Here is a 16,990-nt window from a genome sequence, read left to right on the forward strand (position 1 = left end):
AACACATGGTCACACAGCCAATCAGCAAACTGCAATAACAACTAACTAAACACACGGCCACACAGCCAATCCCCATTAAACTCTGAGACACAAAACGGCATGAAGACCTGCTGTGGGGCGGGGACTTGTGAGAAGTCGGTGGGCTGGCAGAGGGAGGTGTGAGGGAGAGTCATCAGAACATGTTTTATACGTGTATGAAACTTAACTACAAAAAAAAATATGATGAAATATTTTTATAGTGAAGAATCTAAGCATGAAATTTAATGAAAAAAATTCTATAATGGAAAAAATGCAAGGCCAGAGAGATGGCTCAACGGTTAAGAGCACTGGCTGTTCTTCCAGAGGTCCTGAGTTCAATTCCCAGCAACCACATGGTGGCTCACAACCATCTGTAATGGAGTCTGATACCCTCTTCTGGTATGTCTGACAGTGTACTCATATACATAAAATAAATCTTAAAAAAAAAAAAGCAAACATATTCCTAGTAAAGAGTCAAAACCCAGTGATCCACACACACCCACGAGGTGTCTAGACTCAGAAGTCAAGTCAGGCCCAGAAAACAGGGCGCAGAGTTGTCTAAGTTCCCTTAGGCTGAGCATCACCAATTCAAAGACCCTGTATCTGAAGCTCTGGGGGCTGGGGGGACACACACACCATCTCACAAGTAAGAAATTCCACACCTTGAAACTTCACAGACAAAATTATTGAAAAGACTGCACACAATTACTCTTGAGTTACGTCTGCATGGTATATGCGAGACAAATTCTGTGTTCTGATATGGGTTCCATCCCTGCAGTATTTCATAATGTATATGCAAACATTCCAAAAAACAAAAAAACAAAATAAAATCCAGGTATTTTATCCTCAGCCTTCTTAATGCTAGAACCCTTTAACACAGCTCCTCATGCTGTGGTGACCCCCAACCTTAAAATTACTTTATTAATACTTCATAACTGTAGTCTTGCTACTTTTTTAAAAATTTGTTTATTTTAATAAATGTGAGTACACTGTAGCTGTCTTCAAACACACCACAAGAGGGCATCAGAACCCATTACAGATGGTTGTGAGCCACCATGTGGTTGCTGGGAATTGAACTCAGGACCTTTGAAAAAGCAGTCAGTGCTCCTAACCACTGAGCCATTGCTGCAGCCCAATCTTGCTACTGTTATGCATCATTATATAAACACATAATTTGGGACTCCGAGTGGGTCCCGACCCACAGGTTGAGAACCACTGTATTAGCTGCTTTCCTCATGGCCAAAAAGCCAGGGAGGCCACCACTTAGCCAAATTGTTTAGGACAGCATCACTGACCTCTCCCACCACTGTGACTCCAGTAAGACAGAGAAAGAGCCCCTGCTGGGCAGCACACAGCACAGGGGCCACATGGGCTCCCATGGCACCCCTTCCATATCACTAAGGGGTTACCTTATAGTTAGGAGGATTATCTCTCTGTGAGCCTTGTGTCTCAGAGCCTCCTCTTCTATTTTTTAAAATTGTATTTACTTATTTTATGTGTGTGAGTACACTGTCGCTGTCTTCAGACACACCAGAAGAGGGCATCGGATCCTATTACAGATGGTTGTGAGCCACCATGTTGTTGCTGGGAATTGAACTCAGGACCCCTTAGTAGAGCAGTCAGTGTTCTTAACCACTGCACCAACCAGCCTCCTCTTCTATTAAAAAAGAGAATTAACTTGGGTATTTTTAAAGCACCCCCTCCAGGTGGTCTCTGTTGATGTCAGGACCTACACTGCAAGTCAGGCAACCTTTGATTTTAAGATTCAAATTTTAATTTGCTTCAGTTTGTTCTCCTTATATAGTCCAGGCTGGTCTCAAATTTATGGGATTAAATGATCTTCCTGCCTCAGTTTCTTGAGTAGCTAGGACTACAGACATGTACCAACTCACTCAGCTCTAAAGAGATTTTTAATCTTAACCCCATCAGCAATGTACATCACAGAAGGAAGAACATGTTCTTCGATGAAAGTTATTTATTCATAAGCAAAATTACTTAAAAAAAAACCACATTAAAAGCCCAATTGCCAGTATCTCCGGGACAAGGAAGAAACATTAATTGGCAACCCTCTCCCCACTTCTAAAGGTAAAGCCCACGTGGAAAATTCCAGCTAGTGTTGTTCCAAGGAAATGCCGACGCTACTGAAAACAAGTGTATCCATCCTGACCCAGAAAGCTCACACTTTCCCCGCTGCTGGGCCACCTCCCAGATGTTCCTTGAAGCACCCTGCAAGTCCTCTGCTCAGAGAAAACAAGCTGGCACGTCTTCTGCCACCTTGGTACGAAGTTCAGGAAGACATTAATCTGGTCCACCCGGGAACATTTCCTCCCTTAATAAAATCCACTCCACAAAGACAAAGCAAACAGTGAGGCAGAATAAATACAAGGGAGCAAAACACCAGCCGCAGTCAAGGGCACGGATAAGAGACCGTGCATGCGTCAGAAGGAACACTCCGAGAGTACACTCTGTCAGAGCCTGCAGCTAAGCGCCCTCCAGCACCCCAGCGCCTGGTGTGACCCTGGCAAGCGGCCAGCTTCCCGTGCTCTGCATCTTTCCCCCTCCAGGGTAGGGTGTGCTGCCCCATGTGCTGCTGCAAGGGGGGCAGTAAAGGGGCTCAGTGGGGAGAATTAGCTCCTGGGAGCCCTAGCCTTTAAAAACAGGCAACAGTGTTTTGATTCGCAAATGGTTCCCCTTTCCTGTCATGAAAACATGTCTGTTTTCATTTTCTAAATCTAAACCTTTAATTAAGAGTTCTTCAAACTACAATAGTCCCTCTGCATCCACCAGAGGACTGGGCCAGTATATCTGCTTGATCCAGGGTCCCCCAAAGACAACAGCGTCTGAGATGGCTCAGGTTCTTCTTTAAGGTGGCACAGCCTTTGCAGGTAACCTACACACTCCTCCTGAATCCCTGGAGTCATCTCCAGATTCCTTACCGTGTCCGGTACAAAGTTAATGATACAGAATTCCCATAGCATATTCTTCATGGAATACCAAGAAGTCTGTACATGGCCAGTACAGATGCAAGGGAGAGATGCATAATATAACATGTTACATTTATACATATTATCCATTTTGGTTGAATCTGCAAGCATCAGGCTCAGTCCACACACCCTCTCCCACCAGGTCCATGGAAAGCTTGCTCCTGGCTCTCCCTGCTCTGTCTTCATTTAATTCAACCCCATGGGGACAGACCTCGAAAGCAAGGACGGAGACTCTGAACTTAAACAGCTATGAACTCCTCAGGTAGTGCAAGTGCAAACGAATGCCTGGGAAGACATGAACATTGTTGAACGTTCTTCTGTGCAAGGCTCCAATGCCTGAGAGGGGTGCTCTGCCACCTTTCACTACGACCTGAGGATGTCTTCTTCCAGGAACTGGGTAAGACACCCCCAAGGCCTCAGCTAACAATAATGGAAGGCGTCAACTTATTGCATAAGCCATCTGATTCTTGGAATGATTCTAAGCAGATAACTCAGAGCCAGGCAGCTCTTTCCTATTCTCTTTTGTGCTTCCTGAGATCAAATGTGGACAACAAACAATCCGGCCAGCGTTCCAGGCCATGCTGGGGACTAAGAAGGGCACGGCAGCAATTCTGCGATAGCACTGAGGACCACTGACGATTACCAGGACATGTCATGAGGGAACAGGAATAGGCAGCACAGAGGGCTGGAGAGCCTGCACGTCTCAGGTGCAGGGCAAGACTGAGAGCCCCAGACATGGCAATGACAAGGAAGCCTCGTCCTTATAGGGCCCAATAACTCACCACAGCATAGGAATCCATTCAGCAGGATGCAGACAGTCTAACCCATAGGTTCTCAACCTGTGGGTTGTGACCCCTTTGGAAGTCACATATCAGATACTCTGCATATCAGATACCTACACCGTGATTCATAATGGTAGCAGAATTAGTTATGAAGTATCAAGGAAACTTTATGGCTAGAAGTCTCAACACGAGGAGCTGTATTCAAGGGTCTACAGCATTAGGAAGGTTGAGAACCACTGGTCTAACCTGTTCTCCACCTGACTAGGGATTAACTCCTGGGATTCTACCCTCCTCATAATTGTCCTCATCTATGCAGTGCCAATGGTTAGATGTCTAACTCCAAAAAGAAAGTCACCAGAAACTGTATTACCACCCAGCCCGAAAAAGGAAATTCTGACACATGCCCAGACGGGAATGCAGCGGAAGCTCACCTGTATAGGCAGAGCCCAGGTGGGAATGCAGTTCAGTGGTGCGATGCTGTTTTCACACCAAAAGAAAAGCTTATGGTAACAAACTGTTACCAGTTATTTTCCAGCCATTGTTTTCTATCTTAGTGCACCTACAGCTTCATGCGTGCTAGGCAAGTATGAAGTTACATACCAAGTTATGTGCCCAGCCCCTTTTTAGTTTGGATTTTTTCCCTTACATCCTCATAGATATGCATAATATACTTTAAAAATACCCACCACCACCCCCTTAAACCTTTCCCCACAATTACTGGACCCCCCTTCCTGTTTCCAACTAACCCTGTTTCTACTCCTCTTTTTGAAGGTATATATAGCCAAGTGAGAGAGTTTGACTTTGTATTTTGAGGTAGGGTCTACCTACTTGTCCAGGCAGGTCTTGAACTTGTAATCCTCCTGCTAACTCCTGAACAGCTGAGATTACAAACCTGTGTCTCCAAGCCCAGTAAAACATTCTCTTAAGAATCATCATGCCTGCCCTCTGAGCTCTACCTGTTTAATGAGGGGACCCATAGCCTGCCTCAGATGACCTGGGTCCTAGTGTCTTAGTTAAGAGTTCCTATCACTGTGGTAAACGCCATGACCAAAACCAAGTAGGAGAAGGAAGGGATTATTTGGCTTATCAGGTTCATCACTGAGGGAAGTCAGGATGGAAACTCAAACAGGGCAGGAACCTGGAGGCAGAAGCTGATGCAGAGGCCATAGAGGGTGCTGCTTACTGGCTTGCTTCCTCTGGCTTGCTCAGCCTGCTTTCTTATAGAACCAGGACCACCAGCCCAGGGATGGCACCACACACAGTGGGCAGGACCCCCCCCCCATCAACCCCTAATTAAGAATATGCCTTACATGCTTGCCAATAGCTCATTCTTAGGGGGGCTTTTTCTCAAATTGAGCCTGCCTCCTCTCTGATAACTCTTGCTGTATCAAGTTGACACAGAACTAGGCAGCACACCTAGATTATCAGAAAGGGACCAAGAAGACTTTGTAGGGGTGGTTCTGATGCTGAGGTTCTGTTCCCAGTTGGTTCTTGATCTGTCAGTAAAGAAGCCATGGGCCAATTGCTGGGCAGAACGAATAGGCGGGACTTCCTGGTCCCTGGAGGCAAGCAGACAGATGGAAGGAGAGGAGACACAGAGTTTGTAATGCTTCTGATGGATAAGAGGTGACCAGCTGTGTGAGATCTCAAATAGAGTGACCACACAGGCCACTCCTACAAGCAGGGGTCAAGGGCGCTTTCCCGGGAGCTTAGGTGGGGTAGCAAAGCTACTCGCAACAAGACTTACTTGAAATAGCCGATGACTGCGACTCCTGAACTTACAGTTGAGCTGCAGCCCAATCAACTCCTAAGTTGAAACCTTTGTGAGTCAGAAATGCACTCAACCCACTGACCCACTGCCGCTAGCCTGCTTCAGGGTGCTTGGCACGCTTCTGCCAGCCTGTGAACACTGGGCAAATTCACAAAGTTGTGTAAACAGCAGTGCTGTGCTTCCTCACCACTGTAAAGATGAAAAACCCTTGGCCTAGGCTCTAATGCCCAGGGCCAAGTGAACCAAGTGAACCCACACAGCCTTAAAGGGCAGACTGTGTCGCCTTCCCATACTTCGTGTTGTCATGAGCATTGGAAGGTCAACATCCAGACAGACTCTGTGAATGAGTTGTTTCTGTGAGGGAGGCAGACAAAAACTGAGAAAACGCCTGTGTTGAGAGAGCACCAGAGGGAGGAAGCAGGTGTCGACAGCTAGGGAATGGTGTGTCTGTGTTCTGACCTGAAGGACTGGGCCTTTTCTCTCTCCACAGCTTCTTAAAACAATTCAGCACCTCCCTACCAATATCTGATTCTATCTCAGCCACAGAAGCTGGCCATCTTTACAAATCCTTATGGCTGCTTGGTTCACACATTGTTGAAATGGTAACCATATCCCGTCTCTGTCTAGAACCATTGCTATCTTCAGGTCTTTTGTCAAGTAAAATAACCAACCCATGAGACAATCCACACACCTCTTTCACTCCTGCCTAAAAAGAGAAAATGGACTCTTGGAGGCTTTGCTTGGCCTCCCCAGCCTGCCATGCAGCAGCCTCCAAACTCAAGTGCAGAGCTGGATTCTTCCTGCAGGTTGTGCTCCCTCCCTTCCTGCAGGTTGTGCTCCCTTCCTGCAGCTCTCTTCTTTACTGGAGGCCCCAAACCATGGGCAGAGACCTTCCTCAGCACTCAGGTCACAATGCAATATTAACGGTGATGGATCACAGAGTGTAAGATACCCAAATGACTGCCAACAGAGACCTCAGCATCCCCATCGATCTCACAGGTCCAAGACTGAATGTGCTCATGTTTCTCAATGAGAAAAACCCACCGAAAGATAAGTCCTGTTTGGAGGACCATGTGTGGCAAGATGACAGCAGAAAGTGACATCTCTGCAAACAGTCTGGGCCAAGCAGGAGGCACCAAGCCAGATGCAAACTGCAGGAAACCCACCCTGGATCAACTGAAGAGAATGGGTTCGCCTTCTCAGGACAGCTGCCCCAGCACAGTGGGGAGCCAGAGGAGCTGCAACAAGCAATGGCGCAGAATTTGGAAAAACTTAGCATAAAAGGCCCTTAAGGGCTTCTCCAGCCAGCCTGTCCTCTGCAGCCTTCCTGGATCCGCTGCCGTGCACATCTTCCATGGCCCTGCAGAGCTGGGTGGAGGGAGACCACACTGACACATTCTCTGCAGAATCTCCTACATCAGGCAGCTGCCTGGTATGTAGCAGGAACCAGACAGTTCAAATGAATAGAATCTGAGAGATGGGAAAAGTGCTCTGAAAATGTTAACTGAAAAAAATTGCTTAGAAAGTAGTAAAAAAACAAACCCAATTAAAGTCTCCTGAAGGGTTAGATAAAGAAACTGAGCTATGGCTGTGGGACTGATCAATGCCCTGCAGACACTAAGAAGTGTATTGTGCACCCTGCATCTTTAAAGGGCACAGACCCACAAAACCAACAAAAGTATGGGCAGAGTCCTGCCTAGCTTCTGAAAATGCTCTGAAGCAAATGTAGGAAGGGGACAAAGGCACAAATGTTCACGCCCAAGGCTTCAAATTCAGAGGGCGACCAACTCCTTTGCTTGAAGCAGAGTGCAGGATAACCGTGAGGAAAGATGAAGCTACTACTGCTCACCCCCAGGCCTGTCTCACAGAAGGACAGTCATCTTAGTTCTGTTCTCATAAACCCAAGCATAAAGCCACAGCATGCTGATGCCAACAGAGCATCCAAGGTGAGGGTGCCTAAGCATGAGTGAGATGGGACCAGTCCTGTAATGGACATCAAGCAACATGGCCAGAGGAAAGCAAATGGTTCCAGACACGGAGGCTGCCCTAGAAAAAAAAAAAGAGATCACCCCAAGAAAAAAGGGAGGTACGTCTCCCCAAACACTTCACACTCCCAAGGACAAAGTGAGCGCACGGGAAGTCTCAGAGGAGATGAAACAGGAGAAATGAAAAAGGAGATTGGAGACCTTAAACTACTGATCAAGATCTGACCAAAATTAAAAGCAAGGTATATATTGCCAAAAACTGAATTAACTCAAGAAATGGAGAGAACAGAACTAACAAAACAAAGAGAAACAAATAGAAATGAAACACCAACATTAGCCACCCAATATGCAATAAACGCCAGGGGAAACAAATTTTAAAACAAAATGCATGCATGGGATTATAGCAAAAGTGCCCTGCAATGATTTTTAAAATCACTGTGCTGATTGCAAGCGCACAGTGTGTTTAACAACGGCTAACCCACTGAGCTCAGAGGAGTATCAGATTCTAGTCAAATTATCCTACCCAGTGACAAAAGCAGTCCTGCGTGCTAGAAAAGCACACAGTCCACAGCGGGGAGTGGGCAACGAGACAGGCAGAAGTCCGTGTTGTCACCTAAAACACTAGGAGACCATGAAGACAGCAGCCACCAAGTACAGAGAGGCCTACGACTACATTTGGACTTGGTACCTCAAATCCAAAAGCCTCTCAAAGGCAGACGTCTGCAAGTGTGAAACCCTCAGAGACCAAGACATCCGAGATACATTACACGGGTGAAAATAGAAACCTCCCTAGCCACAGTGAACAGCAGCAACACAGGAACAGGTACAGTGGCTCACACTAGCACTTAGGGAGAGGCAAAGGCAAGCTGACCTCTGTGAGTTCAAGCTCAGTCTGATCTACACAGAGAGTTCCAGGCCAGCAGGACTATTTAGTAAAAAGAAAGAAAAAGAAAAAGAAAAAAATTGAAATGAACCAAAATAAAGGTTCCGGGATGGGAAAAGTCATAGCTGACTGTAAGTATTAAATCTACATAAGGCACTGTGACAAACATCAACAGAAACCACAGGAGCTGTGGCGGCAGGGGTGGGGTGGTGGGGTGGTGGTGGTGGTGGTGATGGTGGTGGTGGTGGCTCAGTGGGTGGTAAAGTCCTGGCTGAGCAATACAATCCCAATCAGCATCCACATAAAGGCCGAGTACAACAGAGCCTGCACCCTCAGGTCTGGGATCCAACAGGCAGAGATGGGCAAATATCTCAGGCTTGCTGGCCAGGCTAACCTAGTCAGAGAGGTTTGGATTCAATGAGAGACGACCAACCTTGAAAGGGTAGGGGAGGCACTGGTGTGAGCCTCTCGCCTCTGTACATACAGTACAAAGAACTACACCCATATCAGCATACACACATCAAAAATTATCATGAGAAACATCCTATTATGGAAAATATCAGGTCTGAATGGTACTAGTGATATAATATCAATAGTTCTTCTTAATGAGAATTAGGGAAGCAGAAGAGAAAAATATGCTGGCACGCTTGTCCCCTAAGTTCATTGTTAGAACTGAAACTGTTTTTCATGAACTACAACTCTAACTTCATACTGATAAAGAGAGTCCCTGGCCTCAACCTTACAGGAACCTTTTGGAAAAAAATAATCTCTAGTGTTAAACATTTGAAGTTTAGCAAATTTTGTTCCTCTTTAGTTTCTTTGTTTCCATGGAAACTAACTAAATGTACCACTTTCGTTATAAAACAGCCCTGTCAGGTAACTCCACTTTCACAGAATTCCGTGTTCCCACCTTTGTCGCTACCCTTCTCTGACGCACTAGAAAGTGTTCAGAAAGAAGTTCATCTGTGTAACCAGAAGGTACTTTAGGTCGTTCTGCAGCCGAACAGCGATTTCTTTATAAAGCCCTTTTTAATTGGAGCAATCTGCCTTAGTAGAAAAGAAAACAGCAGACAAGAGTGTGCCCAGATGTTAACAGCGGCTTAATTGGATGGTGGGTGGGAAAGAGAAGCGTTGTCAAATTTCTGCCTTTTCCAAGGGGAAAGTCCAGTATGGCAGGCGAACAGGAGGCAATGATCAAAGTTTCCTGTTCCTAGTGCAGAGCTAAAAATACTACAGCCGTGTGCACACATCGAGACAGAAGAGGAACATGGAATCCAGCGTTCAAATAGAGTCTCCAGTGATATCTCCTTATCTTGTAAATAAGTGTATGTTGCTCGGATAGAATAAAGTAAACACTAGGCTTCATTGATAAAGTGTATCTTTGAATGTGACACTTCCGTCCTGGAGGACCATGGGGGCTCAATGCAGGAAGAACAGGACCTTGGATGGAGCCGTGGGGTGAGGTCTAAATTCCCCAGCACCTGTCAGAGTAACATGCATCTTTTTTGTGCATATTTTGTGCATTTGCTCCTTGTTCAAACAAATAACTACAGCTCTCAGACTGTGCCCTCAGGTCACCACAGTGCGTGTACAGATCTGGGCACACACTTATGTCAGAGGCAAGATCACACAGAACATAGCTCAATTTATATGGCACAATACCAGTGCTTTGAGACACCACTCAAAACGCTCAGCTTTTATGTACTTTTGATGGTTAGAAGTGAAACAGAGACGTGAAGGATGAGGAAAACAAACAGAAAACAGGAGGAGGTGGAGAGAAGGTAGAGAAGTAGGTGCAGATGAAGAAGAAGAAGAAGAAGAAGATAAGAGAGGTCGGTGTGAGCAGAAGCAAGAACTGCTAAGTAGCTCCAGAGGCATTACCTTTCAAACACCACAGACATGCAGACACTCGGCATGCTTCGACCATAAGGTCTGGAACATTCCAACTGTAACAGAACTCACCAGTGGCTATGGCCCAGTAAATGTCTGATCCATTCAGTAACTCACCACATGCTATGGGAGAATACACCTGCGACCCAGGAACTTGAAGCAGAATCCGAAATGGAGCAACCCGTGCGCTGGAATCCAGCACCGCGTCCAGAGCACCCACAAGGCGACCTTAAGGGAGACAGAAGAAAGAACACTTGTGAGAGGGCAGACCAGGCCAGGCAGCCAGCACACACCCACCTACTCCATGCTTGGAGCTGTCATGGTCTGAATGAGAATGGTCCCTTTCTTAGCGTGGTTTCTACTGCTATGATGAAACACCATGATCAAAAACAACTTGGGGAGGAAAGAGTTAATCTGGTTTGTAGTTCACATCACAGTCCATCACTGAAGGAAGTCAGGACAGGGACCTGGAGGCAGGAACTGCTGCACAGGCCATGGAAACCTGTTGCCTACTGGCCGGCTCTTTCACTATTATCCTGTCCTGGGCAGCCTCCACTATGCCAAGCCTCAGCTGTTCTCCATGGCCCACTTCACTTCATACACACATGCCTGGAACACAGCACCTGTGTGAGATGCTCAGTAAACACTTTCCAGAAGATTTCACCTCAATGGTCCTGGCCTCTTCTTAATTGCTGCTAATATCTCAGCCCCAGCCGACCAGTATCCAGTGTCCCAGCAGAGCAAAGATTTCACTTTAGTGGCTCTGGTCTCTTGTTAATCGCAGCCTATTCTTCAGCTCCAGCTGACCTGACACCACAGACTCTCCACACAAAAGGCCTGATAGAGTTTTTGCTTCCCTCTGAAGCTTCCCGAGTCAGGCCTCCACCCTCTGCATGTCTCTCAACATTCTTTATCTTCCTACCTCCCACAGAACAGCTCACTATACTTTGAACGATGGCTCTTCTCATCCAAGGTTCCAAAGTCCTTCCACAGCCCCCATAGGTTTGAATACTTGGACATGCTGGCAGAACTGTTTGGGAAGGATCAGAAGGTGTGGCTTTGACTAGGGATGGGCTTTGAAGTTTCAAAAGCTTACAGCATTCTGTTAATTCTCTTTGCCTCCCACTTGTAGATAAGGATGTAAGCTCTCAGCTCCCACTCCAGCATCATGCCTGACTGCCTGTTGCCCTGTTCCCAGATCTCATGGTCATGGGCTCTAACCCCAAGAACTGTAAGCCCCTAATAAACACTTCCATAAGTTGCCTTGGTCATGGCGTCTTACCACAGCAACTCCTTGATTTTCATGAGAGACGGCCCCACCCATTTCCCCAATATCTGGAGTCTACAGGCATCAGCTATGACAACAAAATCCGGGAAACAAGAGGATCGTCCCTTAAATCAGATCTTCATTCAAATCTGGCAATACCATTTCATGCTATGTGACTTCAAGTTGCCTGAACTTGCATGTAGCTGATTCTCCTGATTTGAAATGGATAACTACCTTGTAAAAATAACTGAGAGAATTACGTAAGTTAACATGTCTGTTCCTTCAAGTGCTGCCCGGCACTGTGTATGTAATGTTCTCATTACTACTTTATCATGAGCCTCATCCCAAATACTGAGTGATACTTCTACCTGCTCCAGAAATGTGCTGAGAGAGGAAAAACCATCAAGCCCTTCACAGATTGTGGGGCACACATGCACACGGGTGTGTGTCTATGTGTGTGTGTGTGTGTATATGTGTGTATGTATGGGTATATGTGTGTAAATATATATACATATTTAGACATGTATGTGATATATACCTATACAAACACATACATGATATATACACATATATACACATATATGATATACACACACATATACAGATACATGATACATACATATGTGTACACATGTGTGATATATACATATAGACACATATACATGATATGTACAAATATACACACATATATGATATATACATATATACATATACACACACACACCGCACAAAGGAGTGATTGTTTTTCCACTGTAATGGATGTGCCCCATGCTGAAGGCAAGCAATTGCATCTGCTCCCACCTAATCGTCTATCCACACATGGAAACCAGCCTGGGGGACTCTTACTGACTACACAACCCACTTCACATCTGGCTCAGCAGCACAACCCACAGGACAGCACCACTCATGACCTTGCGGTTGACTGGATGCTGTAGCTGCCTGCCACTGCCTAATATCCCATGAGGACTGTACCACATATCCAGCGGAAGATTCAAATTCAAGCTCCAAGCAAACTCCTAGGCCAACCACACTATAACAGAGAAGAAATAAAAAACCTCAAGTCCAGCTCTCAGATGCAGGGACCTATCTGCACTATGCTCTGTAATGGGTTCAGTTCAGAGTCCCGCGACAGATTTAGCCGTTGCCTGTAGCACCTGGGAACTCTGACTTTCATGCCCTTGACAGTTTTAAAGATCACTGGCTCGTTCTCAGTAGCAATGCCCCACAGTTTTAGTTTGCCTGATGTGGCAATCAGTCTCTGATGATGATCGTGGTGGTTACAAATGTCCATTCCACCACATGCTATCAGACAGAGGATTTCAACTCCTTCCTGTGATGTTTCCTTCCTCACTTGCTTAGGCACATGATGAAAGGTCAGACTGCTTGAGACTGGAGCGTGGCTTGCTGGTTAAGAATGCCTGCTGCTCTGTCCTGAGGAACTCGGTCTGAACACTGGGTGACCACAAGTGCTGGAAACTCCAGCTCCAGGGGCTCTGAAGCCCTCACCTGGCTTCTGCTAGCACCTTCGTTCACAGGTGTGCATATGTGCACATACACACACAAATAAAAACTGGCTAAAGCAGGCTGTTTAAAGGTGTCAGCCTCTGCACTCTAATGGTATTCAGTATTCTGTAATGAACAAGCCTCCCATGAACAAACTATAAATCCCGAATTTCTCAGCTTCTTGGCTTATTTACATCAGCATGGCTTCATCATGCATCCTGCTTTCAAACCTGGGTTATAATCTGCCACCGCTCAGACTTTACCTGGACACTCAGACTATCCCAGCTAGCCCCTTCGATGGTAAGTGTCTGCATCCTTCGAAAATGGCTTCATTGCTTTTTCTATTCGGTTGCACCATAAATGTACCATCTCTGCTCCCAACCTGGCACTAGCCATTTTTCCAAGTAAGTCTTTTTCCTTAGTGAGGCACTACATTTAAAAACCAGTCAGATGTGCTCACACCAGGATCTCAGTAAGGAAAGCTAAAAACTATGTCTATGAGTGCTGGAGAGCTGGTTAGGAGCTCTGGCTGCTCTTGCAGAAGAGACCAGGGTTCAGTTGCCACAGCAGCTTATAACAGCCCTTAACTTCAAGTGTGCGATATCCAGCGCCCTCTTCTGGCCCCCATATGTACTGCAATGCGGTGCACATAAATGCAAGCAAAACAACCATGCACCTTAAAATATTGTCTTTTAAAATTAAAAGATACTTATAAAATACAGGAATAGTGGCACTTTTTTTTTAATTCTAGCACTTGGGAAGCAGAAGCAGCCAGATCTCTGTGAGTTCAAGCCAGCCTGGTTGGTCTGCATAGTGAGTTTCAGGACAGGTAGAGCTACATAGTAAGACCTTGTCTTGAAAACACATACACATGGGCTAGTGAGATGGCTCAGCAGTTAAGAGCATTGGCTACTCTTCCAGAGGTCCTGAGTTCAATTCCCAGCAACCACATGGTGGCTCACAAACATCTGTAATGAGATCTGATGCCCTCTTCTGGTGTGTCTGAAGACAGCTACAGAGTTCTCATATAAATAAAATAATATAATAAATCTTAAAAAAAAATGAAAACACACACGCATATATATATTTATATATGTGTGCGTATATATGTATATATATATATGACTATATATACACAAAGATGTATGCAGTTATACATATAATGTGTGCAAATATATTTATGTACACATGTATATATATGTGTGTGTGTACATACATATACATATTTAACTTTCCATTTGTATTCATACCTATACATATGTGTGTATGTAGATATTTGATGAGTTTTATACCAGTACTTCCAATTACAATTAACTACATCAGTATTCTTTGCAACTTGCAACTACATCAAACACAACACTGAAAAAATCCTTTTGAGCAAGCTCAGTGTAACCCCTAAGTAACCATTTCCCTGCATAGGCCTTCTGAGTAAGGATTACAGACATGCCTCTCCAAGCCTGGCTTTCATGACTCTTAGCATGCTTGCTTATCAGTCAGTCTTGTTACAAACAAGATAACCTCCCTGGCAGTTGCCTTCTCACCCTCTCCAGCCTCCATCTGTCCCACAAGCTCCTCGTTCTGCCCAACCCAGTGACCTCCTCGGGAGAAGGAGAAAGGGCACAGGCACGTATACCCAGTATTATTCAGGCTACTTAGAAACCACGCCTCCTTCCGGGGTACTCCCATAGTCCAGGTGACTGAGCAGCTGTCCTCCGGAACAGGGCCTCTCCTGATAGGAAATTTAAGCAGCTGCTAAGCAGGAGGGCTAAAGGTGTGTTTGCAAAAGACTACTGAGAGAACACATTTGCCTAGCAAAGGTGGGATAGGGTGGGACAGAGAGGCCGAGGAGAATTAGAAAGGGTCTAAATGCCCCACCCACCACCCTGCCCATACCCTTGGCATTTCCAAGACTGATCTAGAACACACAGGAAGCTTCATTTTGTTTGCTTGGCAGTGCTGGAGACTGAATCCAATACAGTGTACACATTAGGCAAGCACTGACCACCAAGCTATCACCCCAGCCTCCTGAGGAACTCAAGGAACCATGAAAATAAGGCTGGAGGAGAGGTGTGAAGCCCTGCAGAGCAGCCACAGAAAAGCAGGGATCCTTTTGGCTGGAAAGAGCGGTTGTTCCCCTCTATAAGACTCAGGAGCTTTTGAGAGGTCAGGATGTCTCTCAGCCCCTTCAGCTAGTGGGGAAGGAAAGCTGTGTGTGGAAAGCCACGGGGGACTTCCACTCTCTTCACAGAGCCTGGACGTTATCTCATTCACACGGGACAACACTGAGCAGCCTGAGAGTGGGGACTTTTCCTCAACTCACCAAAGAACCGAGGGAGGTCATAGATCAGACCACAACCCTGAAATCTAGAGACACCAGGAGAATCCAGTCACAAGGGCGGTAGATCTCCCTGGTCTGACGCCATTAACTCCAGGACGACTGAACAGTGATGCTGGTAAACCGTCGAGTGTGGTTGAGTGCATGAAAGAAAAATCCCAAGACTACAGTCTTAAGGGAACCCCCTAACCTGCATGGCCTTTAACGCCAGGCACCCACCAGGCTTGGAAGGTGAAGAGTAAGGATTTGCAATGGCTTCTGGGAATTCTCCATCAACCGTTCCATGGCTGTGCGTGGAACAGCCCTTCCATGACTGTGCGTGGCAGTGCCTTATCCAAGCTAGAGAAGAACACTGTCTGAAACTGACATTTCCTGGCTTTTCTGTCCCCAAAGGCAGAGAGAGAATGACCAAGGAACATATACGAAGGTCACAGTCCCATCACGTCTGCAATTTACTGGCATGATCACATAACATTTACCTTCCCGGTTACCAACCAACTCTCCAAAGTTCCTTGTTCAGTGATGGTGGATAAGAGGGAAGAATGCTGACTCAGACCACCTGAAGACCCCTTAAAGGAGTTCAAAGGCAAAGAGTGTCTGAGAGATCTGAAAACCCTGGTATCGCATTTCTGTGGTGGCATGGTATATAGTCTGTGTTTATGGTAGACACAGCTATAGCCAACCTTGAAACATGGTCCTAAATGCAGCTAGATGACCATTCCCTTGGTTCCTAGTACCCAGTCCAGTCCAGTTGGTTCACATAACAATGTCTGTTGGTAGGCAAGAGTTAAACCTTCTTGGAGGTAAATCACAGCCAATGAGATAGAGAAGTGGCACAGAGCATGCTGTTATAGACAGGGAGTTTGTAATAATTGTATTTAACAGGCTAACCCTTCTCACAGGAAGGCAAGAGTACAGTAAATTTAAGTAGAGAGAGGAAAACTCTAAGAAAGGATTTAAAAGCCAACCTGCAAATCCACACCCAGACAGATTATCCTTCAAAATTGAAAAGAACGGCACAGGGCAGCAGGAGCCTGTAATCCGCTCTGGTAGGGACACAAGCTCATGAGAAAGAAAACACCACCAGTCCAGCCCTCAAATCTGCACCCAGTGGAACCGTTCTTAAAACTGAGAGTACTCAGCACAGCCAAGCATGTCAGTAAGCCAGCACTTGGGCACAAACTGAAGGCCGGCCTGGAATGTATAGCAAGAGTTGGTCTGAAAAAAGGTAATAATAATATTAAATATTCCTTTTAATCCTGGAGGGAGCTGAAAAGATGGATCAGCAGTAAAGGAATTGCTGCTCTTCCAGAGGACCCAAGTTCAGATTCCAGCACCCACTTGGAGGCTCACAACCATCTGTATGTAACTCCAGCCCCAGGGTATCTGACGCCCTCTTCTGGCCTCTGGGAGCACTGCACACATGAGGTGTACTGACATGCATGCAGGCAAAACACTCTCACACACATAAAATAATACATATATATACATACATATATGTATGTGTATATATATATGATATGTATATGTGTGTATGTATGTGTGTATATGTATATATAGGGGATATATATA

The 16,990-nt window shown here is 45.8% G+C and overlaps 1 protein-coding gene across 2 annotated transcripts in view; it reads right to left on the bottom strand.

Annotated features, from left to right (window-relative positions):
• The window catches only part of Tbc1d8 (TBC1 domain family member 8), a 109,302-nt gene that overhangs the window by 45,513 nt on the left and 46,799 nt on the right, over window positions 1-16,990 (bottom strand). The window contains exon 2 of one of the 2 annotated variants that reach the window (XM_029476619.1): window positions 10,386-10,541. In XM_029476619.1, the coding sequence (XP_029332479.1) occupies window positions 10,386-10,541 (156 nt within the window). The remainder of the gene's footprint in view (window positions 1-10,385; window positions 10,542-16,990) is intronic. The other variant, XM_021185175.2, reaches the window with a different exon arrangement.

Source organism: Mus caroli, chromosome 1 (assembly GCF_900094665.2).
Source record: "Mus caroli chromosome 1, CAROLI_EIJ_v1.1, whole genome shotgun sequence".
Taxonomy (NCBI): domain Eukaryota; kingdom Metazoa; phylum Chordata; class Mammalia; order Rodentia; family Muridae; genus Mus; species Mus caroli.